The 27,521-nt window shown below is 35.5% G+C and overlaps 1 protein-coding gene across 1 annotated transcript in view; it reads right to left on the reverse strand.

The window, feature by feature from the left end:
- The window catches only part of CUBN (cubilin), a 271,217-nt gene that overhangs the window by 210,339 nt on the left and 33,357 nt on the right, over positions 1–27,521 (reverse strand). Inside the window, exons 18-22 of the mRNA XM_090268020.1 lie at positions 14,658–14,802; positions 14,254–14,432; positions 11,031–11,196; positions 10,468–10,684; positions 7,260–7,390 (exon numbers count right to left, since the gene is read on the reverse strand). Coding sequence (XP_090124146.1) covers positions 7,260–7,390; positions 10,468–10,684; positions 11,031–11,196; positions 14,254–14,432; positions 14,658–14,802 — 838 coding nt within the window. The remainder of the gene's footprint in view (positions 1–7,259; positions 7,391–10,467; positions 10,685–11,030; positions 11,197–14,253; positions 14,433–14,657; positions 14,803–27,521) is intronic.

The raw sequence follows: 27,521 nt of genomic DNA on the forward strand, positions 1-27,521 counted from the left end.
ATAAAATTACAAAATAAAAATCTATGTTATGTTAAAATCTGCAGAGGCCACAGTTAAAAAAATTACAAGTGCAGGTTGTGTGTATTGGAGAGATACATTCATTACTAGCATGTGCTGAAATTTGAAAAAAAATTACCTTAAAAACACAGCAAATTTGCATTTATTGTATTTATATAATAAAATATATAATTTTTTTCATTTATTTTCAGTTATAATCTAGAAATTTAAACAAAGAAAAATAAAAATAAAGAATAAAAAATTTTCTTTTCAAATAATGGAAACATGGATATTGTTTAAAAAACTCTTTGATAGTAATTAATCAGAATCTTTAATAGTTGGTTTTGCAAAATGTTTCCAATAGTCATTGCAAACAATATTGCTATGCTCAAGGCACCAACACAGACTTTGGAGGTCACAGTATCTCTCAGATACAATTTACTATTGAATATCACACACCCTTATGAACATGTGTTATAATCAAACTGACAGCTTAAGCATTATGGCTTACCATTAGTTATCGACAAATACACAGCTAGTCATGACCTTGAACCTATGCACCCGATATATGTAATGTTATTTAAGAAAAGAATTAACTTGTATCTCTCAGATCAGCCATGACCTCCACAAGGTTAAAAGTGTGTAAGTTCTGTGCAAAAACAGGTTGGGTTTTCTAAAGCAAATCCAGTAAATAATTCAAATACCTAATAAATAATATATAAAACTAAAATAGAGCAATACAAAATATTTTTGAAGTTATATCTGCTATAAATCTTAACAAAGGAATATTTAATATTAAAATTTGCAGTTTTATGAGTTACAATATCTAATTTAATGTAGAAAAAAAACACTGGTTCACTGAACTTAATGTGTCTAATGCTTAAAAGGCTAGTAACTCCTTTTATCTAACACTGATGTCGGTATACAATGTTCATGTTTTCTTCCCTTGACAGAATAAATAGCTCTTTTTAGAATAATATTAAAAGAGAAATATGAATGTTAGGCTTTGATTTCCTCTTATGCTTTGCAATAAGCACAAATAATTAAAACTGAATATATTTCCATAATCATGTGTTGGCATAATTCTGACTACATCAATACAAAATGTAAATATAAAAAATCCCTTTTGTTTATAACCTATGTTGCCAAAGGAAAACTTCTGTTCAGTGGCCTTTTATGATACTCTAACAGCATTTACAACGAGATGAAAAAGAAAAGTATATTTCTTCCATCTGTTATATTCAACTGAACTAGCAATGGAAAAGCACATCTCTCAAGATCAAAGACAACTATTGATAAGCCTTGCATATCTTTCTTTCTTACCAACCTCAAAAAAAAAAAAAAAAAAGTTAAGAAAGAAAAGAGAAAATATACAAATTTCCCCTGTGGACTATTACAACATCACAAAGCTATATCTTTCTAAAAATCATGTTGTATCTTTGCCTCCAATAAGTTTTCAAATAAGTTTTAGTAAGAGCATTCAATTCATTATGAAAGGGGAAAAATCCAAAATACAGATAATCCCTCCAATCCACAAAGCGGTGATGATATCAGCCCCATATGATTAGGTGACAGGGACAGGATAAGGGGATCCTGTGGATTTGAGAACATACTTCCTTGGAAGACCTTAGATTACGGGTAACTGCTCCACCATCTCCCTTCTTTGCCTCATGTAATGATGTCATTATCCAATTACATTAGGGATCAGTCTATAAGTGGTACTTTCTGAAATCATTCATGAGTTGTTTTGTGTCTACATGAATCCATATGCCTTCAGATTTTCTAGATATGTGTTAAATAATAGTCAGACCAGGAAGCATCAGTTTCTATTGGCATATGTGATATAACAATTCTCCAAAGTGAGTCCTTGAAGGGAGGTAAAATTACAGATTCAATTTCTCCTTTAAGAAAGAAGCCTCCCTAACCAAAATTGAACATTTCACTCTACAATCTGCTGCCAGGTGGCAACAGGCATGGCTTTCCATTCTTCCTCTAGATGACCAATGCAAATGAATATGAATATAAGTTAACTTACTAAAGCAGCTATTATAAAACTGCACTTATACATCACTCATTATACTTTTAACCAGGCACAGTCATCATGCTTTACAGCTAATATGTAATTTTTATTGAGTGTATCATTTTATCTTCCCAACTATGTGAAACAGCCAGTGATTATAACCTCTACTTTTTAGAGAGGTACGGATGAGGGATCTGAGACTCTTGGAGGTTAAGTTCTAAAATCACTTAGTTTGGACATGCCAAAGATAAAAATTCAAACCCAAGTCCTCCTTTTCCAAATCCTGTGCTCTTTAATAATCCCTGATTTCTATGCATAGGAAATGTCAACTCATATATGAGAGTGAGTAGAAAACTAGGACTATCAGGATTAGATGCTTTCTTTAGCATTTTCATTCTAAGAATTAAGAAATCAAATAATAAATAAGTCTGGGCTGGGAAGTGCTGGGATACACATTTATACAAAATATGAGAAAGTACTGACCATTAAAAAAAATCTTTATAAGATCAATAGACTTACTAAAAACCCTTTCCAGGGGGGAAATATCTGAATATCTCATAGCAGAAAACACAGAATTCAAAGTGGAAAGAACCAGAGAGGCTCTGACTTGCCCAAAGCTTTCCAAGTAAGTATCAATGCTGGAACTAGAACCCAGACTTCTGACTTCGTCTTCAGCCTTCTTTCACCATACCATGGGAAGGACTTGCCACCATGAGCAGTTGTAATCTTGTCTACACTTACATCTCAGTTGTAATCATATAGCAATTTATGTTCTAAGACTTGTCTTTCAGAGTCTTGAGGAACTGCAAAGTTGCGTTAGAATCATTTGAATTGCTTGGTGAAAACCACCCAGACCTATTTGAATCAGAATTTCCAGTTGAACCCTGATACCCAAATTTGTAACAAGAAAATCCTACCCTAAGTTTCTTATGAGCAGTAGAATTTGGGAACATTGCTCTGCTGGATTTAACTTTTAAAGGAGAATCAGAACTCTTTCTACTCATTTTTTCTAAAGAAACATTCTTTTGCCCTCTGGTAATCATTTCTTGACTCCTAACTCTCATCTGCCTCTTCTAGGCTCGTTCCACAATGAGAAACATCACGGAACATACATTGGGGGGGGGGCAGGAGGGAACTCTTTGGTGGGAATAAGGAGACTGGGAAATCCCACTAGGGCCCACTTTTAACCCTGTATTGATGTGGTTCTGATTCTTCCTGGCCATTTCCCCAGACAATTATAAAGCACTTCTATTGTAAACAAACAGGAAAGTCTACCACAATTCTACTATAGCTGTGAATTGAGTGTTACCAGCCACACAATGTGCAGTTCATCTAGAGCATTTCCACCAACTAATCCAGAGATGGTAAAATGGGTCGGATGTTGGGGCTGGATTGTTTGGGTTTGGCTTCTAAACCAAATAGCTGTGTGTTCTTCAGAGGATAAATTCAGTTCTGGACTTCAATTTCCCTCATATAAAAAATCAGGTAATTGGACTAGTGTTCAAACTTTCTGACACACCATAAAAATACATTTACATTAATCACACATATGCCTAGATATTGCACAGGTTTCATGAAATAACACCTAACTTGATATGATGAACTCTGATACTTTCTATGCTATTCCATGCTTTTAGCAAATGTAAATAATAACCTAATAAGTTAATTTCATGGTCCACTAATGAGTCATGAACGTTTTAATGTTTGAAAAACAGTGAACTAGATATTACATAGGCTTTCATTTAAAGTTAAATTAGAAAATGCATAAGGTACGTCTCTCAATTCTTTTTTATACTTTTAAAGTCCTCTCTTGGTAGGGTTATATTAATGAACATGCAATAGATTTTAACAGACAATGAAATCACCATTTAAATCAGTCAAGTTAACTAGTAGATTAAATTTGAAAATTTCACCCCATGTTTCTTATGAACAGTAAAACTTGGGAACATTGCACTACTGGATTTAATTTACAAATTAAATGAGTTGAGTTAAGTAATCTCTCAGATTTCAAATATTTCATACTTTATATCAGCAAACATTTAAAACCTAGTCTTATAATCAGTTACTAAGAAAAGCTTGAGTTTCTACCCAAAAGCTCTTTACTGGTTACTTTTGTGTTTCTATTTGCCCAGGCACATCTGGACCAAGGGAGAAACAAGGATGAGGGAAGGAGCCAAAGTAATGACCAGAAGTCAATCTCTTTCCTCCCAAACACATACTTAGAGGCTGACATCAGAGCTCCATGGCCTGCACTACAGATGGAAAAGTAACTGGATTCAAGTCAGGAAATTTAATCTTTATCAGATCAAGACAGGAAAGACTTCAGCAAAGAAACTCACACCTGTTGTGCTAAAGAACTAGAAATCAAGAACCAAAAACTGTCATTATTGCTCTGAAAATAACTTCTTGCTAGAGCAATAAACTAGAACAAGGGCCAAAGATCGAGCTTCCATATATGCTTTTCCATGACACTGTTTTATTCTGCACAAAGTATAATGACAACCGAAAAGAAAGTGTCCTTTCAATTTCCAGCCAGGGCACATGCCTGGGTTGCATGCCAGGCCCCCAGTTGGGAGCATGAGTGAGGCAACCACACATTGATGTTTCTCTCTCTCTCTTTCTCGTTTCCCCTCTCTCTAAAAACAAATAAATAAAATAAAATAATAAAAATATTTTAAAAAGAAAAGAAAAGAAAGTGTCCTAACTTCTCCCCGTTTCCAGGCGGGAACTCACTTGGGCACAGGCTGCCTGGCTGTCACCTGCCAACCCCAAGAACAGCCTCGTGAGCCTGGTCCAGTTCTTCCCTGAGCAAAAAAGCAAGCACCTAATGACCAGCCAGGCTTTGTCAGCCAAGGGGTGGAAAGCAAACACTCCCTGGTCTGCCATTTCAGCCCTGCCTGACCAAACAAAAGCCAAAGTAATGGTAAGCACACAGGGAGGCAGACTGGAGAGTCTTTCCAGTCTGTCACCTACGGGTCCTCTTCTCTGGCATCGCTTGTCTTGTGTTCTTTTTCTCTCAGTTTCTCTTTCTGTCCAGCTTGCGCCTTTCCTTTTTCTAGACTTACTTTTATTTTTCCTGTATCTTATCCTTCTGGAGAAAAGTTATTTAATTAGAGTTTAACTTTAACACCCTCCCTGCCAGATTATTTGGATTGCTCTTGGTTCTTCTTCCTGTATTAGATACTGCTTTCCTAGCTAGTGTGGTATGAGCAGGGCTGTTTTAGTTATTAGAGAGATATGCCTTATTTGCATAGTTACAAAGATTTCCATAACATTGTCAGGAGGCCCTGCCTGCATCATATGTTATCGAAGATATAGCTAGTTTACTCATGCAGCAAATTAAACTCGTGTTCATATAATTTTACAGATGAGAAAACTGTGGCCCAGAGAGTTCAAGTGACTTGTTACAAAACATAATTTAATATTCAGTGTCATTCAGGCCAAATACTCGAGGCAGAAAAAACCACCAAAGTATGTAAACTTGTGTGCACACAGTAATTTTTGGAAAAGTTAATTTTGGTCATTGGATGTTAAACACCTGAAAAAAATGCCACCAAATATGTCAATCATATAACATGAACTGTTTTAATCGCTGTGGATTTAATTTCCTATGTACTTGAGCTGGATAATGAACTATTTCCTAGAGAGGTCCCCGCAGGAGAGAAAGGTGCATGATTCTCTTATGCAGGATTCTGAAGAGATCTAAAGCCATGCTACCAAAACATAGAACTTGAATTCCTACAGAGAACAGCAGTTTTGCCTGAAATGAAAAGTTGTGGCTAGCCACTCTGAGGCAAAATCAATGAGAAACTGGGTAAGAATTCTGAGTGAGAGATTTTTAAAAATTAATCAATTAGTTTGTTAGTTAATTATTATTTATGGGAGTGGGGACTTTAAAGGATGAGCACCTGGAGCTCTCTGAATGCATGACTATATCAGAGAGAGAACATCCTGGCACAGGAAAAACTCCCAGGACTTTCTCAAGGGAGCAGCAGCAAATTGCACCAAGCTTCTGGGGCAAACCAAGGCTGGAAAGCTCACTCAGCATCTGTTTCCTATCATTTACACTGTATAGTATTTTAGAGCATTAAATCTCTCTCTAAATATGAGGCAAAAGGAAAGCCCAGCCTCTCTAAGATAGTACGCATCCCAGGTGGAACATAGTCCTAAAGAAACATAACATTCTCATAAATCCCGTAGGCTTTGGGGTTGGGGTATCTCTGGTTTACATATTACCTCAAAGACCCTCCTTGCAAAGAATATGTGTTTCCTATGCTGCATTTACAAAGAGCAAAACAATGATGAAAATTAAATAATAGGAGAAGTACAATAAAAGGATAAATGCTGAAAAGTTTCAATTTTATTAAGTCAGATTTAGAAATGCATATTTTATCAAGAAAGTTTCCATTTCCTGTCATAGAATTCCATGTAGTAGCCTCTTATTCTTACCTGCTGGGTTTTTGTTGTTGTTGTTTGTTTGCTTGTTTGTTTGTTTGATTTTTCCCTAATTTCTCAAAACACCTATTTGGTTTCTTTGGTAGAATTTTAAACTCATAGAAAAAATTGTGCCCTAGCTGGTGTGGCTCAGTGGATTGAGCCTTTGAACCAAAAGTCACTGGTTCTATTCCCAGTCAGGGCACATGCCTGGGTTGCGGGCCCGATCCCTAGATGGGGGTGTAAGAGAGGCAACCAATCAATGTTTCTCTTGTACACTGATGTTTTACTCCCTCTTTTTCTCCCTCCCTTGCCCTCTTTCTAAAAAATAAATAAAATCATTTAAAAAAATCATTGTTACAATTTTTTTTAAAAGAAAAATTGTAAGAGATATTTCCTGAATTCCTTTTACCCAGATTTATGACATATTTGCATGTTGCCCCACTGCTTTCCCTCTCTCCCCCACCCCACCTCTGACTTGTTCACTCCCTTATTCTCTGAACCACTTGAGAGTAATCTGAAGACACTGCATGCCTTTACTCCTGAAGATGTCAGGGTATAGTTCCTAAGAAGAAAAGCATTCTCTTACAAAACCACCTTCCAATGATCAATGTTAGAAAATTTAACACTAATAAAATACTCTTGTCTAATTATTATTGTATTTTTAATAGGGAAAACACTGAAGTCACTACACTTTGTTCTAAACATAGCTTTCATTGTGTGCCACAGGTTTGGTAATGAAGTATTCTTATAGTATTATTTCATAATGTAGTAAAGGAAACAAAGTATACAAATGCTGTTTTGTTACCTGCTGATGCATTAGTCACTTCATAGTTTATTAAAAAGCCTTCATAAGCAAGGTGAGAGTCAGCCACAAACACAATCTTCAATGAGTTGGTACTGCTGGTAAGAGAGGGCGGGATCGATTTTCCACAATATCTATTTGATACCAAGAAAGAACACAGGTTTAAAAATTTTTAGAACACTTGAAGTAATACACCAACATTAATATATGTAAAAAAAGTAATAATAATACCCCTTATTACCCTTAAAAATACAAATATATTTTAGGCAAAAACAGAAAGTTTCAAAGACCTTCCTATTCATGATTGCTTCCTTGAAACAGGATCTTTTTTTTTAATTGCTTTTTAGAGAGAGAGGAAGGGAGAGAGAAAAAATATCAGTGCAAGAGAGAAACATCAATTGGTTGCCCCCAGTACGTCCTTGGACGAGGGATCAAACCCACAACCTAAGTACGTGGCTTGGCTGAGAATTGAACCTGCAGTCTTTTGGTTATGGGAGGACGCTCTAACCAACTGAGCCACAAAAGCTAGGGCTCCCTGAAATAGTTTTATGTGCGTATCTAGCTATATGACTTACCATTTATAAGTTTAATGAAATTAGAAATTATAAGCTATACTAGATTGCCATATAGCATATAATTGAACTTTTAACAGAACTATAACAAATTTTCGCAACAAGGTGAAACCATAGATCATAAATGCATAAAATATAGACACATCAGCTCTATCATTTAGAGCCATTATGACTTCAAGCAGGTCACTCAATTTCTATGCCTCAGTTTTTCCATCACTAAACTGGGGGTGATGATAGTACCTACTTCACAGAGCTGTTTTGAGAATTTTATGAGTTAATATACTGTATATAAAGGATTAGAAAAGTGTCTAGAATATTAAGTCCTACATAGGTGAATCTATTTTATTTAAACAGCTAGCTTATGCAGAGGATAGGAGTTTGATTACTGAGCCATGTCATGTTTTTGCTGAATAAAAGCAATTTCACTCAGAAAAATTCTTCTAGTAATGCTAAAAGTAGAGTTGTGATAAAAGTCATGCCGTGAGAATTTTTCTAGAGAAACATCTGTAAGGAGTGGCTAGAAAATAGAAATCACAAATCAAAGCACACTTGGTAAAATCAACCAAATGTAATGAGAGAGAAAAAACAGAAACTACAGTACAACAAAAAGTTGAATATGGAAAATGAATTAATTTCTGAGGCAGAAAAAGAAAAATTGATGTATAATGTCATTTCAGTGTTAAAATAGATTTGATATCTTGATCAAAATAGATGAGTTAATTATTTTATTTATTTTTAATTTTTGACACTATTACAAATTTCCCTGTTTCCTTCCCTTTTGCCTTCCTCCACCCAGCCCTTGCCTTGCCCCCTTGCCTTCACCACATAGTTGTCTGTATCCATGAGCTATGTATATATGCATAGATGTTCTTTGGTTAATCTCTTCTAGACCCCTCCCAAACCCTTCCCTTTGAGATATTTCTGTCTGTTAATCAATATTCCAAATGTCTCTGTATATGCCTATCTATGTTGGCCAAATTGAGCAAGAGTATTATAGTAGTTTATGCTACTTAGCAAAAACTGTATTTTTTCAGTGATTATGAGTTGAGTACCATAAAAAAGAAATGGTTTAAAAAACGAAAGATTAAGATAAATAAGAGAAAAATTAAAGAGAAAGAATAAAAGAAAAAAATAAGCTAAGAAAATAAAAAGTAAAGGGAAAATGTTTAAAAATAGATTTAAAAAATGAAATACAAGAAAAAGAAATGAAAAATCAGGAGATTTCCAATTCCAACAAAGATGTTATAACAGGGGCTGAATGTAATCTTGCACTGGAAACAACTAAAATATATAAAACAATGGCTTTCAGGACACTGACTATCAAGCAGTAAAAGTAAACAAGTGACTTTAAAAGCAAAACTGGACACGATCAAACTGTTTCCAAATAACTGCATCCCAAAACAAAGCTCAAGAATACTTAAAGGTATACAGTAATGTCCATTGTACAAAAACACAAAGTTGAAAATGTCTGGAGTCCTATCAAATATTACCAGACATGAAAAGAAAGAGGAAAGTATAACTCATGAGAAGAAAGACTGACCAACCAAAACATAGCAAGAAACGCTACAGATGACTATATTAAAGTCAAAGACATTAACAGTTGTAACTGAATCCCACAGATTTAGAAAGCTAGAGGAAAAAATGTGCACAGTAAACACATGGAAGATATAAAAGATGGCCCAAATGAAATGAAAACTATGATGTCTAAGGTGAAAAATAACACACGTTAGAGTAAACAGCAGACCAGACACTACAGAAGAACAGATTCGGGTACTTAATTGAATACGCAACAATAGAAACTTTCCAAAATGAAACACACAAAGAACAAAGAGTCAAAATAAAATGAACAGCGTATCAGTTAGTTGTGGCACAATATCAAATTATCTAAGATACAAGTAAATCAGAGTCCTCACAGGAAAGAGAAGAAAGAATTTCAAGTATTTCAAGAACCAATGGCCAAAAATGTCTCAAATTTGATAAAATTATAAGCCCTCAGATACAAGAAACTCAACAAAAACATTATGTTGAGTAGGAAAAGTTAGTTTAAAAAATAGTATATACATTGAGTATCGGCCTGCGAACCAAGTGTCTAGGTTGCACGTCAGGTCTCAAGTTGGGGGCATGTGAGAGGCAACCACACAGTGATGTTTCTCTTTTTCTCTTTCTCCTTTCCCCTCTCTCTAAAAATAAATAAATATATATATATATATATATATATATATATATATATATGTGTGTGTGTATATATATATATATATGTGTGTGTATATATATATATATAAACTATTTAAAAAAATAAAAGACTAAAGAATGCCTAAAAAAAAAAGTATATACAGTATGATTCCAATTCCAGAATATGCAAACTAATTTACAGTGATAGAAAGCATGTTAGGGGGTTCCTTGGGCAGGAAGAAGGGTTAGGACATAATGGATGTGATTTTAGTGATGCCTTCATGGGTACACACATATGTCAAAACTTAACTAAGACCAAGGCTACAGAGTAGTGATATCTAAATGGTCATTGAGAAACATGTTAATCTCATATGGTTTATATAACACAACATGGTGGATTTTAACATCCTTCACTGAAGCAAGAACACTTTTGTGTGAAAAAATAAATAAAAACAAAATAATCTCACCTCCCAAGAGATGTCCCAGAACCAGTGTCATAAACTTCCAGATAGTCGTTTGTGCAATTGTAATGAAACTCCAGATGAAATCTCCTGAATATCAAATTTATCAGGTAGCCAGGCTGGACCGATATATGCCATGTACAGTTAATACCATGGGGGTAGATATTTGGATGACCAGGACTTTGAATAATTCCTCTTGGCTCTGTAAGAATTTTTCCACATGCTATTGAAATAAAAATAATAATTGTCAGAACAAGTAACCAACAAATTACCTGAAATTCAAGATCAAACAATCTGACCACAACCTCTTAACAGCTCAAAAAGAAAAATTTTCCTTATATGCCACTTCATATAACTTGGTTTTTCTCTTATTAATAGACATCAACTAACTATCAACATATACTGATTAAGAAATACATACTTCGCCTTTGAGGGCATGCTCAAGATTTACAGTGTAGATAAATACACATATAAAGTATAGATAAAATTTTTATAATAATTTACTTACATTGTTTTGTTATTCTGATATAAGCCCGAAAGGGAAAGCAGAGGAAAGAGATATCACTTACCCAAATCTTCAGTACTGAACTTAGCAATGAAACCATGATTCTCAGTAGAAGAACTTTTCACAAACATGACATAAAGAAAATTGTATATGGATGTTATTAATGAAGGTATGTCTGCGCCACAATATTTTTTATTTTCAGTAGAACCCAAAATGGAACTGCTACCGATCTAAGATTATAAAAATAGATATATTCAAATTTATTGTTAGATATGTATTTTGAAAAACTGTTTTAAGAATAATTATTTCTAGAATGTTTTTATTAATATAATAAAAATCAATTTCAGAATATTTTTGTCATCTCAAAAGAAACTTCATGCCCATTAGCAGACATTCCCCATTCCCCTCAAACCCCAGCCTCAGGCAGCCATTAATTTACTCTCCATCTCTGTACATAGTCTCTTCTGCATTTCAAATAAATGGCATCATACAAAATGTGGCCTTTTGTGACTAGCTTTTCCACTTAGCAAAATGTTTTCAAAGTTATGTGTCACTACTATATTCCTTTTTGATGTCATACAATATTTCATTCTATGGATACAGCACATTTCATTAATTCATTCATTAGTTGATAGACACCTACATTGTTATACTATTTTACTATTATGAATAATGATTGTAGTCACTCAGGTATAATTTTTTGTGTAGGCACATATTTTATTTCCCTTGCATAGACAAGAGGTCTGTCCAGAAAATACCCAGCCATGTACTATAAAAAATAGAAACATTTACTGAAGAAGACACAAGATACAAGAAACATTGTACATAAGACAATGATGCCTCAGTCCCCTTCAAAGTAGGCACCTTGGGACCTCACAGAGTTCTCCCAGTCACCATCAGCTGCCGTGTCATATTTTCCTGAATCTCATCAATGGTCTGAAATCTCTTCTCTTTCAAAGGTGATTTTAGTTTTGGGAAAAGCCAGAAGTTGCAGAGTGCCAAACCTACACTGTAGGGGTGCTGAGTCATTTGGGTGATTGCAGGCCTTCCAGAACATGGATCACTTGCAACAGATTGTCGACCATTTTGAAGTGTTCATGCCACACTTCTATTTGAGCTGCACTCATTTCATCATCCCCAAAAGCCTTCTGAATCATCCAAATATTTTCCACAGAGGAATGTTCAAGCTTAACACAAGATTTGATGCAGAGCCATTGCTTGCTCATTTTGAATGCGAGGCCACATAGTACACAGGCTCACTCAACAGCGTCTACCACCCCCACTGACTACTACAGTGAAGTTGTCACTGTTCACATATGCATATTCCAATCCACTTTCCTTGGCTGCCAGGCTACATCAATGTTGTGCAAACCGTTCTCATTATACTAACAATGGCTGGACTTTTTCTGGACAGACCTCATATAACTAGAAGTGAAATTGCTGGATCAAATGATAATTTTATGTTTAACTTTTTGAGAAACTGCCAACTCTTTTCCAAAGCAGCCACACCATTTTAAATACTCACTAGCAATGTACAAATATAAAAGGATTCCAACTTCTCCAAATCCTTGCAAACAAGTCAAACCACAATGAGGTAGTGCTTCATACCCACTAGGTTTGACTTGTATTTCCCTGATGATTAGTGATGTTGAGCATATTTTATATACTTATTGTCCACTTGGGTATCTTCTTTGAAGAAATATATTCATATTATTTGCACACTTTAAAAATTAGGTTATTTTTAATTTTGATGAAATCTAATTTTTCTATCTTTTTCTTATCTTGTTTGAGCTTTTGTGTGCCATATCTAAGAAGGCTTTGCCTAAGCCACGGTCACAAATACTTACTCCTATGTTTTCTCCTAGGAGCTCAGGGTTTTAGTGCTGACATTTAGTTCTATGATTCATTTTGAGTTAATTTTTTGTGAATGGTATAGGAGGGGGTCAGATTTTATAATTTTGCATGCAGATATTCAGCACCATTTGTTCAAAAAACTATTTTTTCCTCATTAAAATGTCTTGGTACTCTTTTGAAAAATCCATTGACCAAAAAGATATGGATTTATTTCTCAATGTTCTATTCTGACCCATTGTTTTGCATTTTTATCCTTATTCAAATAACACAGTTTTTGATCACCATAGCTTTGTTCTATGTTTTGAAAGCAGGAAGTGTGAGTCTTCCAAATTTCTTCTTTTTCAAGAAAACTTTGGTCATTCTGTTTCCCGTGCACAATATTTCCACATAAATTTATAGTCAGCTTGTGAATTTTTGCAAAAGTGCCAGCTGGGATTTTGATAGAGATTGAATTGAATCTTTAGATAAATTTGGAAGGTATTGCCATCTTAACAACATTAAGTCTTCTAATGTGTGAACACAAGATGTCTCTCCATTCATTTAGCTCTTTAATATCCTTCAACAGTGGTTTTTAGTTTTGGAGCACAAGTCATTTAAAAGATGTATTTTTCAATATTTATTCTATTTTATGCTATTATAAACAGAATTGTTGCCTTGATTTTATTTTCCAATTGTTCATTGCTAGTATATAGAAAAAGAAATTACTTTCACATTTTGATCTTGTATCCTGCAACCTGCTGAATGTGCTTATTAGTTCTAATAGTTTGTGTGTATGCATCTATCTCTTAGAATTTTCTTATATCTAAGATCATGTTATTTGTGAATAGAGATAGTTTAAATCCTTCCTTTTCATTCTGGGTGCATTTTATTTCCTTTCCTTGCTTAATTATCTAGCTAGAATTTCAAGTATAATGCTGAATAGAAGTTGTGAGAATACATCTTTGTCTTTATACTGACCACAGGGGCAAAGCTTTTAGTGTTTCATCATTAAATATGATGTTAGCTATGTTTTTTTTTTTTTCACAGATATTCTTTATCAGATTGAGGAAGTATCCTTCTATTCTTAATTTGTTGAGTGTTTTTTATCATGAAGAGATTTTATACTTTGTCAAGTGCCTTTTCAGTATCTATTGAGGTAATCATGTGACTTTTTTCTTTATTTAGTTTTACAATGAATAATTTTTGGGTGTATACCAATCTTGCATTCCTGAGATAAATCCCACTTGGGCATGGTATATGAGTATAATCCTTTTTATATACTGCTGGATTCAGTTAGCTAGTAATTTTTTTTGAGGATTTTTACATCTATATTCATAAGACATAGTGGTCTGTACAAACTAGCTTTTCATGTAACTGATTTGAAGACAACATAACTTCAATATTTTTAATAACAGCCAACCAAATATAAATATTCAAAGGTGTTTTATACTTACCTCAATATAATCTGTATCACAGTGGTCAGAACTTCCAATGTGAAAGCCAGTGAAATTGAGAAGAACTACTTGGCTTTCAGGTTGGTAGATAGTCCACCAGCAGATCCTTTCTCCTGGATACATATTTGGGTAAAAAGGCGAGCGAATGACCCCTTCTCCAGTGAATTCACCTCCACAAGCTATAATTATGAAAATGAGAGCAGTGTTTTTCAGAGAGAAATGAACCCCATCCTCAATTTTATTACACATTCTAATTATGTGCAAGGATATAATGGAATGTGACATTACTATTGGAATTTTTTATTGCCATTTGAGAACATAAAATAACAAAAGTATTTCAAGAAATTAAAATGTTACAATCATAGAAATTATACATTTAAAAATTAAGGCATAAGTTTTCTTACCCACTTGATAAACAGCTTGGAAACCAGCTCTTACAACAGAAGCGTCGATTATAAACCTGATCCAGATACTATTAGTGATGGATTTAATGTGTGAGAGGGTTTCATTGCCACAGAATTTTCCAAGTAAGGTATCATAATCTCGAACCTAAACAGAAAAATAAAATAGATCTGTAATTCTAATTTTTTAAAAAATAGATTCCTTGACACAGTGGTATTCTTTGGAGAGGAGAAAATGACAGATTCAAAATTAGTTATAATCTAATTTGGGCTACATATTTATATTACATTTAAAAGTAGTCAATGGGTCATTTAACACAATAGAATAACACTAAATATTGATAACAAAATCTTAAGCTGAAAAGATCCAAAAACATAAGATTCAAAAGCAAAGCTATTTTTCTTTATAATTTCTACAATATCATTGAGAAAAATAGATGTACAATTTTGGCTATTTAGAAAACAATAAAATATGAAAAAATAGCATATCAAAACATGCAAGTTTTACTCACATCTGTAATCAAAAGAAGTCATAGACTAAACTGTTTTTGTTATTGAAAGAAAAACAAAAGTACACAAAAAAGGGAGAGAATATAAAGAATAAACTTAAAAATTAGAAGAAAGTATTAAAATGAAAAGCAATGAAGTAAAAATTAAATCAAATTCTAATAAAAAAGAATTCATGAATATATTCAAGAATTGCTTTTCAAAGAAAGTTAGAGTGAGTATGCAAATATAAAGACACATATTTGGTAATACAGATAAAAGAAAGTAAAGAAAAAGGAAATATAAAAGAAGCACAAACACACAAAATTAAAAATGACAAACATAATACAAATGCACAGGTACTGATGAATTTATTTAATATGATAATTCTTTGTATAATTCTAATAATATTGTTGAATGCTTGAAATGGTTATTTCCAGAAAAAATAATAAATTACTAAAATTATCTCAAAGAGAAGAAAAATAAAGTTTGAATAGACAAGAAGCCATAGATAAAATTGAAAACATTATCCAGAAGATGCTCTACTTGGTAAATTATTTTAAAGTTTTAAGGAAGAGATAATTTCTGTGTATAATTTGTTCTAAGTTACCCTCAAACATGGAACAATTCCCAACTAATTTTTCTCAGAATCATTTTACCAAGTCCCCAAATAAATACAAATGAAAACTATGTGCTGGAGGGAAGGGGGTTGCTGGGTGGAGGGAAACAAAGGGGAAAAAAATTGGGACAACTGTAACAGCATAATCAATAAAATATACTTTAAAGAAAACAAAACTATGTATTGATCTCACCCGTTAACATAGATACAAAAATTTAAACCCAGTTGTACAAAAATGAATTCATTCCATTGTTAGGCTTATATACCAAATCAAATATGAGCAAGGATTGTCTGAAATGACAAATTATAAATTAAGCTCACCAATAAGTTCAATAAGATAAACCATATATCTTCACAGAAGTCAGAAAGTTTTTTACCATTACTACTTTTTAGAAGGAAAACTTAGAAAGGTAGGATCAAAAGAAACTATTTTCATATAATAAAGACCACTTGTTTTAATCAATAGTAAGTATCTTGGGACTTCCGGCCAAGATGGAGGCTTAGACGGACACGCTAGGTCTCCCTCTACAACTAGAGAGGAATACAACCACTTCAAAACAAAGGATAACTAGAAATTCCAGAAAATAAAACTACACGGAAGCCCAACATTTGAAGTTATAAACCAGCGGTGCCATTTGGGCAGGTAAGAGTTAAAGAGGGCAGAGCTGTTTGCGATCGCACCTGAGACCCGGCGGGGTGGCAAGAAATCCCGGCTGCGGGCGGGCCCCTGGCGGTGCGCGACCCCGGCGAGGAATCCCGGCTGCGGTCAAGCCCCTGGCGGTGCGCGACCCCGGCGCTGGGGAGAGCGGCCACCGCATCGCCTTGAACAGTGAGGCCCAGGGGGGCGGGAGGACGGATCCCGGTCTCCTAGCTGAATAACTGTGTGAATCCATCTTGGACCCCCGCCCCCAAAGAAAGAAAGCGCCACAGGGCTGCGAAATAGGTCGCAGGCAGTCGCCGGTCGCTGATTTGTGACGGGTACACAGGCACTGCCCCCGACAGCCGGCCCAAGAAAACAAAACGCATCTGTCAAAATGAGGCAGACAACTATAGAAATCCCGGTAGCACAGCTCACCAGACAACAGATAGAGAACCTGACAGATGAACAGATAAGAAACCTGTCAGAGGCTCAGTTCTGGGCCATTGTTAGCAGGTGGCTTACAGAATTCACAAAAGAGCAGGAAAAAGATAAGAAAGAAGTGAAAAACTTTCATAACGAAAGGAACAAAACCGCATACGAGACAGATGGTGAGGAAAAAAAATCCAGAGTTCATTTCAACAAACTGGAATATGGAGAAGGAACAAGCAGTCAACCAATGCAGAGAGAGGAAATGGGAAGCAACAATGAGAGGATCGGAAACCTCTGGGACAGCTATAAAAGGCCCAACATAAGAATCATTGGTTTGCCAGAGAGTGAGGAAGATGAACTAGAACTTGAAAAATTGAGTGAAAATATAATAAAGGAGAACTTCCCAGACTTGGGGAAGGGAATAGACTTGCAGGTCCAGGAAGCAAGGAGAGTTCCCAAGAGACTGGACCCAGGGAGAACCACTCCAAGACACATTATAATCAAAATGTCAAAAATTAAAGATAAAGAGAGAATCTTAAAAGCAGCAAGAGAGAAGAAAAGAATTATGTACAAAGGGGTCCCAATTAGACTATCAGCTGACTTCTCAAGGGAAACCCTACAGGCAAGAAGGGACTGGCAAGAAATATTCAAAGTAATGAAAATCCAAAACCTACAACCACGAATACTCTATCCAGCGAAATTGTCATTCAGAATAGAAGGACAGAGAAAGTGTTTCCAGGACAAAATAAAACTGAAAGAGTTCATTAGATCCAAACCACTGTTATATGAGATGTTAAAGGGACTGGTTTAAAAAACAGAAGCTAGGGAGATGAAACAAAGGCAAACTAAACAGGCAACGAGAGTGGAAAAGGAACTGTGGGTACGGGAAGCATATTGGGGGGAGGTCAACAGGGAGGGAGAGTGGGGAGAGGGAGGGAGATGATATAGGAATTGGGGATCAGGGTAGGAGGGAATGGAATAGACGGAGAGAGGTTGGGAGGAACTGTATGCACAACTAATGGACATAATCTAAAAGGGGGGGACAACTGGAGGGAGGGGGGCCACCGGGTGGAGGGGAGCAGAGGGAAGGGAAATTGGCGCAGGTGTAATGTTTTAATCAATAAAACACATTAAATCTGAAAAAAAAAATAGTAAGTATCTTATAGTGTAGAGGCCATGAGCACTATCTTCGGAGTCATATAGACCTGGCTGGGTTCAATTCCCACCTCTGTCACAAAAATTCCTCACTTAATAACTTTGAACAAGTTACTAAGTCTAAGCCTAGCTCAAGGAGTTGTTGAAGCAAACAGATAAAACACTAGTGTGAATCCTTTAGCAAAATGCTTATTAATAGAAAATGTGGACTACTGTTAGTCCTGCTACTAGCGCTTCCCACCAAAATCAGAAATTATTCCATGGATATACATGCTACTCCCTATAGACAATTATTTTGGAAGATCTAGTCATCTAAATATTAATTCTTCCCTCCATGAGCATTATCAAGGCATCAGTAAAGGCCAGCCCTTGTTGCTGGGGATATCACTGTGAAAGAGTCACTACGTGCAAGGAACTTAGAACAAGTGAGCCCATTTTTTGTTTGTTTTAAAGCATGACTGTCATGTTTGAAAAAGTGCAGAGTACTACATTATTACTATACAATGGTTCTCAGTAGGTACCACAATTAGGCATTTCGGAAATCTGTGAAGGCATTTTTGGTTTTTGTTTTAATTATCAACACAAATGGTGGTGGGGTATTATTGGCATTTAGTGGTTGAGGATTAAAGATACTAAATACCCTGAAATGTGAGAAACAGTCACACGCAAGAATTCTCCTGTGTCCTGTGTGACATTCATATAAGTGACAGTTCTATTACTGAGTGTAAAATCTAGCTCTATCTTACATACTAAACACAAACTATATTTGCCCAATTATAATATACACTGAATTTTCCAGAATTACAAGTATAGTGTAAATCAAAGAATTTTTTTTTTTTTTTTTTGCCCTCCTGGAAATCTGCCAAGAGCTAATCACCATTTCAGAAAATGTGTCACCAACCTACCCAGCCATGTCAGCCTGTGTTTGTACTGTGGCATTCACAGTGACTCAGGGAGCAAACAATTTACTACTTTCACTCTGTTTTCAAGTGCATCTTGCCCAGGCTTTAGGATACTAAAATAAATATATACATTTCTGAATTTATTTCTACTAAATTTTATACTTATAACTTTAAATATTTTATGTAAATATGTATATTGAGGTTATATCATCTATAGACTTCATTTCAGAATAGGGAGAGGGTGATATAAAAAGGTCTTCAAGTGTAAAGAACCCTTGACTTAACGAAAAACTCTGAACTCATACAAGGAATTATGGAATATTTCTCAGCAGAAAACCCTTTAAACTGAGATTTAAAGGATTATCCAGGCCAAGGGGAACAGGGAGTAAAGGAAAGATTTTAAAAGTATGATACTCAAAGTTACTGGACATATGGTAACATAGTTACTCTTATCTGTAACTGGTGGAAGTATTAATTTCTGGAAAATAATTTGACAGTATCAGTAGTCTTGAAAATGTTCCTAGTTTTAGACCCTCTAACTCCACTCTAACACTACCATAAGAAAATCATTTGAGATACAGGCAGACACACAAGGAGCCACATCAAAGTATGTTCTATAGTAACAAGAATTAAAATATTCCAAATGTCTAATAATAGGAGGGTGATTAAATACATTATGGCACAGCCATATGATAGTCTTACAGAGACATTAAAAAGCACATGCCTCTCCACTGACTCACACCAAATCAGTTCCTTTCTGTGAGCTGTAACACAAATCCGCTGCGTGCTGTTATCAAGTTCTACTAAATACCTCTCTAACCACACAGCGAATCTCTGAAAGAAGAAAAATTTCGATATCCCCTTTAGCACCTAAACACAGAACTTTATAAACAGGTATTTAACAAATACTCGTTGATTCACTAATTTGAAGGCAGGGTATGATGCAGACAGTTCTTAGAAGCCAGGTAGCCTGAAACACAGAGTAAGATATCTTCCTGCTTTCTAATTCTCTAGGGTTTCACTGGCATCTGCTAAGATTGCAGTCTCTTTTCTTTTTTGCCCCTTAGAAGATGACTAGAAGGAAGAACCACATCCCAATAGCATCCGAGCCAGCTCAAGTGAGCCATTCCCCTGGGCCTCACTAATGAAATTCAAGGGCACTAGCAAGGAAAACGGCAGCTGCAGTCCAAATGTTTGCAGAGGATCTTATAGTGCATGAGGGCCCTAAACCTAGAGGCACAATTGATTTTGGCTGTGTTTCTCTCTGTGTGAAAATGAAACCTCATTAATTCTGAAAGCCAGTATTCTCCCTGGATCCCAGACATAGCGATACCTTAACCACAACCTCTTTGAAAAAAGACATTCAAATAAAATTCACTAAATGTTCTAAAGTGACCCCGAATACTTTTGTAGCACATCTTCCATTCAATATTCTAGGACTTATGAATTTGCAATCCCCATTTTTCCACCCGCGCTTCTCCCAGAAAACCTTCTTCCCCTTGTGCTTGCGCACTGGAATAGACTAGTATTTCCCTATGCTCATTGCCGTGTGACTTGCAATGCCTCCCCATGGAAAATACTTATCCTTCCCACTGCTTTGGCCACAGGGCTTGCTTTGTCCATAGAATGTGAGCAGCAGTGATGGACAATTTCTGAGTAGAAGCTTTGGGAGGTGATTGCATTATTCAATGATCTCTTACTTGTCCTACTCACAAGACAAGAGCCTGGGTTCCAGGGACTGACAGGACAGGGAACAGATCAAAAGAGCTGCTACTGACCCCCAACCAAGATGTTAACATGAGCAAAGAGTAAATGGACATTGTTTTAAGCCACAGAAATTTTTGTTACTGTTTTTGATTTGTTTTATTGATTTTGACTATTTGTTATTAGAGCATCATCTAGAGAAAGATGACTCATTTGAACATGGTTTGTAGTAACAAAGAGTTTTTCTTAAGAAGTCAGGTGGAGCCACGCCAGGTGAAGTCACTTGCATTATCACACCAAATTCATTCTTTATAATGGATCACATATGCAAAGAAATGACAAAGACCAATTCAATATTCTAGTGTTCTGAGGCCCAGACCCAGATTTCTCATTGATCGCCTTCTTCATCCAGCAACCACTGGTTGTTTCAGGCCCAGAGACCCAATATATAACCTGCGACCCATGATTTTTAGCCTGTAGCTAGAGCTAAAATAACTGGGTCAAAAAACCAGTTTATCTGAAATTCTTAATGTGAAATCTGGAGCCCAGTGGTAAGCTTTAATATCTGTAATGGATCAGATCCCAAAACCACATCTTAATGCATGTGTTAATTTGTTCTTATCTGCTATGTATCCAGATTTTTTTATAGAACAATTTCAGAAATCTATTTTAGTATTAAATTTTAATTCAAAGCAAGCCAAATGTGCTGTCATTTGGGCTTGACCCAACCAAGAGCTGAAAACAGAACCCTACCATACAGTAGTGTTTAACATGTGGCTTCTTGCGAAGTGGGGTTCAGGTCGGAATGGCCCTGATGAATTATAAAAAAGATCCTGGAGACTAGCCTTGGGTTAATGTGGGTGCACAGGCAAGGGGAGGCAACCCCATTCGAAATGAGAGAATAAAGGGTGGGGATAAGAGATGAGAGAAGCTACACAGGAACTAAAAATTATTTTCTTAGGTTATTATCCTTTGGTATTCATTATTGTGTTTCATGATTTCATAGTTAAGATTTTAAAGCTTTTTATGCCTCATGAAACAATGCCCCTTCTAACATCTCTATCAGTAAACTTATCCTTCATCTGATGTTTTAAAAATCTGCTTTTCTATAACCAGGAATATTTGTCTAGTTTTGTACAGAAGTGTGATCCTACATGATGGCAAACTTCAGTCTGTCACCTTTTCCTCCCCATTATCACCATCATCATCATCATCATCATGTTAACTTTTAGTAGCTGTTCACTGGTGTGTGAAGCAATGCACTAAGAACATTCTAACTGTTTTCACCTCATTTAGCAAAGCTCAGTTCTCTATCTCCTGCTACAAAGCCATACAAGCTCAACTAGCTGCTGCCTAACTCTTGTTTGTGTCTTCCTCTCCTTTGTGATTCTAGCCACTCTAAACTATTTTCAATTCTTGGAATTTATCAAGTTTGTTTCTCAATGAAGTCTCCAAGGCTATGTTGGCACCTCTAATCTGGATTCCTCCTTCTCTTGGTTCTTTGCATTGCTAACTACTCTAATACTTCACAATTTCAGGCTCAAAATGTGATCATTCAACTAAAGTCAATAGCCCTGTTATGCTCTCACAGTACTGTCTCTTTCATTCATGATGCTCTTCCAAATTTGAAATGATGTATGTTTAATATTTGTCTGTTTTACACACCCATTCAGCACCATGCTTGGTATGCATGTGGTTTGGTAAAAATTGAGAGAATGGATAAATAAATGACATCTTTTAATCCTTCTAAGAAGAGTAATAGTACTGTTCCTGCTATGGATGAGGAAACTGAAACTTTCTGATATTAAATATCTTGTCTTTAGTAAAACAGAGTTGAATTTCTTTATTGTATTTCCATGTATATCAGAGAGTACTTGCATCCTCTCAATCTGCCCTAACAGGGTGCAGCCTCCCTGACTGCTGCCCTTCTGTAGCTCTCCTTCCCACTCGTTCCACGGGGCCTGTGGTCCCCCATGACCCTGCAACTCCTGTATAGACAGGAAACATTTATGTTATACAATCTTTTGCAACTCCAAAACTAGGTGGTTCTACCACCTTAATCTTTTTCCTGGCTCCCACTACGCCAGTCTATAGAATTATTTCACATGAACAATGACATGTTTTATCACTTCAATAAAAAGCACCAGGATGGTGGAGCAATTGCCAAAAAAACTGTGTTGATAACCATAGAGCTATGAAACTAACCCAATGTTTCTAGTCTCTGCCAAAACCCCAAACCCAATATGCAAAACAATGTAAATTTTTGAATATCTCCCAATTTCTTCTTTTCTGGGGGTGAAAGGGAGCACAGCTCTAGAAAGATATTTCTCTGACCTAAATTTAATTTCATTATGTACTTAACTTGAAAACAATGCTCCTCGATGTGCTCTGGTGTATATGCTGCAGCTGTATCCCAGCTTAGTTGTCAAAGTCAAATTCTTTCTCTGCTACTTGGACTTAAAATCCTTATGAATTATTCTGTGAATCACAGCCATGAGACTCTGACCAGTTTGTCTCCTTGAGGGTAATAAGCATTTTCAGGCAGACCAGAAATCATGGACCTCCCTCAAACAATCCCAAGGCTAGAGCTGGATAACTTCCATGCCTGACAGAGAACAGGAGGGAGTCCTTTATGCATTAGATTGCTCTAAAGACACATGGAGATGTGGGAATGCTCTGTAGAGCCAGCTGGGGGTAGTTGGGTGGAGAGTAGACAGAAGGAGAGAGGGAAATGATAAAAGGTTTAGAGGGAGGATAAATCTTCAATGTTCCAGCTCATACTCTCCCATTTTCCCAATTTTGAGATTCCTTATTTAAAATCTTAGAGATTTTACTTGGAAGTTGAGTTTCATCATGTCTCTCAGGTTTTGATACATAGTATTTTCTCTTTGTTGTTTTTACTTTGTCTTTCATTTCATTTTCTACTTCCTTCCTTAACCCAGTACTTATTTAGGAGAGAGTTTATAGATTTACAAGTAGTTGAACATTTTAAAATATTTTATCAGAACTTCTAGTTGCAGTACACTATAAAGACTTACAGTACAATTTCTGCTTTGTGAATTTTGGGGTTTTGGCAAAAGTTTAAGATATGATTAATCTGTCATTTAATGAGACTTGTAGAATAGTTACACATGCCCTAGATTTCAGAAACCAAATTTAATGTAATTTACTTCTACCTATCTTATTAACAATAGTTTTTAATTTTTTCTCCGCAGTTTATTTTTGTTTGCTTTCCATTTCCAAGAAAAAACAACTTCCCTGAAGTCTTCCTGTTTCCCCAGAAGGTACTTCCCCTCCTCCTTCTCCTCTCAATCCTTCAGTGAGTGTTTCCTTCCCACTTCCCCACAGTCTTGGAGGGGTGGGAGGCAGTTGGTATGGAACTGGCCGAGGAGATTTAGTGGTATAAACTATTTTATCCATTTCCTTCCACATCTTATTTAAAGCCCTGGCCTTAGCATTCTGTATGCTTCTGAAACTATTATTCAGCCTACTAGTTGCATTCTCTGGGATTAAAAATTAAAATTTCATTATTACCTTATGTGTCTTTCACTCAGAATTCTGATGGCTTAAATCACTTATAAAGTATTAATGAGTGGAGCTACTTCTAATTCTGGAAAGATACTTCTATCACATTTATTGAACTGTTCTATACAATTTCAAAGGTCTCCTGGAAAAAAGCAGATGAATTAACAGGTGATCTGTTCATACTATACTCACATCACACCACCCATGGGCAATGTTTTTTTTTGCAGTAGAAAATTGAGTTGAAAGAGATATATTAAATCCAAGGATTAATACATAAATGTGTGCTTCTTGTTAAAAAGAAAAAAAAATAGGAAAAAAATAGGGGCTCAGCAATACCACTTTATTATTTTTTGTAGTTAACTTTTATTCTCAAACTACTATGGAGCTCGCTTACTGAGCAAAAAGTAAGTCTTGCAAAACCACACATTTAAAAAATATATTCATATGGTAACAAGACATCTGGACCACATCTGTATCTAGGGTTCTAGAAGTACATCTAGTCACACTCAAAAGAAAATCTTTTTCTTTGTTCTTCATTCTTCAAAAAGTTTTTGGTGGTATCCTCTCTGTCATAAATAGTAAATGGCAATCAACTCCCCTCCAAACCACCAATGTATCTTAAATACCATTATTCTTTTTAAAAATATTTCTTTGCTTAAACATTTCACTTTTTTGGTATACCTTTTAAAAATAAAACCACCATTCTGGGGAACAATGTACTGAGTCACAAAAATGTAATTTGTATTTGGTTCTGGTATCACTTTCTTTCATGCCCCCCGTCTAAAAGACATGAAAAGAAGTGGATGTACTTTATAAAAAATGGGCTTATGTCACAAATTATCCCAATAGATAGATATGATTGAATGGTAAGAATTGTGACCTAAGTCAATATATGTCTACCTAGAATCCCAGGGAGATGCCTCTAAATCTTATTGTGCCAATAACTAGAGTTTGAGCTTTGTGACCTCAATTTCCTCATTTGTAATATTAAGAGTTTAGATTAGATGACCTCTAGGCTTTTGATGGTGCTAAAATTCTACAGATCAATTGGCTATATTCCCTTAGGATGGATGGTCAAGGGTATAGAAAAGTCCGCTCAATTATTCAAATTACTATACATGACCTATCCTTCCAATAATAGAGTTCTCTTATTTTTTTCCATCAACTACCCTTGAGGGAAATTTGGTCAAGACTAGGTATGTGTGCACATCAGAGTTAGATACTTCAGTGGCCAACCATGAAAAAGGATCTCATCAGCTGTCTCTAAACTGATAAGTTCAAGGCAAGAGTTGAAAATTTGGCCTGGGAAAACATTGCATTTTATGTTTTTAACTCTTTAATCTCCTTTTATCATTCATTGCTCTGATTTATCCTCACAAAGGTTGTAGGAATAGGTAGGGCAATTTATGAAAGAAGGATCAGCATCATCCAGATGAAGAATTGTCCAAGGTTATACAGTAATTAAATGACTGAACTAAAGTTAGAAATGAACTCTAATCCCTTTCTGGCTACAAAGTTTAATCTTTCATGATTTTTTTCCTGATAACTTTTCTGAACAATTAAGAGTTCACATAACTCCTTAACAAAATTCAATTAAAGTGTGCTGCACTGTCAGGGAGGCTATATCATTTCAGATGCTTTTATGACTCCTTAGAGTCATTAGAATCCTCATAAAGAATCTAATAGAAAGGTACTCAAATTTCCCCAAAAATTAGTTCTATTTTTGCCTGTCTGAGAAAAGCATTGTTCCTAGTTCCCTGGTATAGTACTGTGATCAGGGAGCTGATTATGAAATTGAGAAATCCACAAGAGCTTCCTCCACAGGAAAGGCAAGCCATCTCTTCTAGTTACAGACACACTATTGCATTTCTGTTCTTGTCAGAGAACAGTACACCTGGAACTACTAAATTCCAATTCCTAGTTCCTCCTCTCCCCAGACATGTAACCATCAGCAAGGAACAACTTCTCTAAGCCTTCATTTCCTATTATCAAAATAGGAATGATGGCTGTTGCAAAGATTCAATGAATTAATTCGTGTAAAGCATGTACCATATCCAACAGGCAGTGAGATGACAGTAAATGCTATCTACTTAATTTATTACAGTATTTTAATGCCTTAAATAGCACCTGGTGCATAAGTACTCTCTAAGTGTGAGCTATTTTCACTGTTATCAAAATAAAACAAACAAACAACAACAACAAAAAAAACATGTTGGAAACTTAATTTCTATTTACATAAAAATATCTAAAATTGCTCCACAGCATAAAACTTGAATGTACTTTAGAAAACATAAATTGAAATGAATATGCACATTTACCTCACTATCTGAGATTAAAAAAATCTCTGGGTTAAAAATCATTGCTGTGGTGGCATGGCCAATGTACTCTATTCTTCAGCTAAGTCCTGATCATATGCTGTTAAAATCCTTTGTTTCCTTTCTCTACATGTGAAGGAGGAAAGAGTACAAGAGATTATATATGTTTTTTCTAGTAAAATTAACTGGCCTAACTTACATGAGCAAGCAAAATTGTCAAAGCCTCTCTGACTTCATATACAATGTTTGTGTTCAGTAAAAAGTATTTTGTTTCTCCTGCTCAGCACTTTAATCTATAGCTTGATCAAGAATTAAGCAAAAGTAATTCTAGGCCAGGCAAAGAGAAACCACTGTTTTGTTTCAGATAATTCTTGTCACATTTATTACACATACTTAAATCAGAATTAAAGTTTTCTGAAGGACAGTAAGCAGAAGCAATGAAAAAAATTTATACTTTAAAATAAGAGTTTTTCAATGCTTTCACTTAGCTCTCTGCAACTGACTAGCTAGCTCACTTGGGCAAATGCTTTTACTCCTCTGGGTTGAGTTTTCTTACAAATAAAATTGTTCTGGAAGATCTCTGAAATCCATATGCCATTACTAAATACTATTTTTCTTACTTCTTTGAAGTCATCTTAGTTATTAGAGCTCAAATTTAGTGGCTTGTAATTTAGGATTTTTATGTTTCTTGTGTCAGCTTTCATTTTTGTCCTTTGCTATTCCATCACCAATTCCCTGTTTCACCATCCATAGATATGTTTTTGGAAAATTCTTCCATACTCTCTAGAACAGTTGTCCTTAGACTCTAGACTGCTTCAGAACTACCTGAGGGTCTGTTAAAAGGCAGATGGCTGGCCTACCCCTAGAGGTTCTGACTCAGTTTGTCTGAAATAGTGTATAGAATAGCTTTTCTAACATTCAGGTCATCTAAGTGAGCTAGACACTGCTGGCCCAACTACCATTTGAAGACCACTGCTCTACCAAACATAAAAACATTAAAAATAGGGAGATCCAGTCAAAATGGAGGCCAACAGGGATGTGGCTCACTGCTTCACACAACATCAAAATTACAATTAAAATATAGAACAACCA

Source organism: Furipterus horrens, unplaced genomic scaffold (genome assembly GCF_987537825.1).
Source record: "Furipterus horrens unplaced genomic scaffold, mFurHor1.1.pri manual_scaffold_2, whole genome shotgun sequence".
NCBI lineage: Eukaryota > Metazoa > Chordata > Mammalia > Chiroptera > Furipteridae > Furipterus > Furipterus horrens.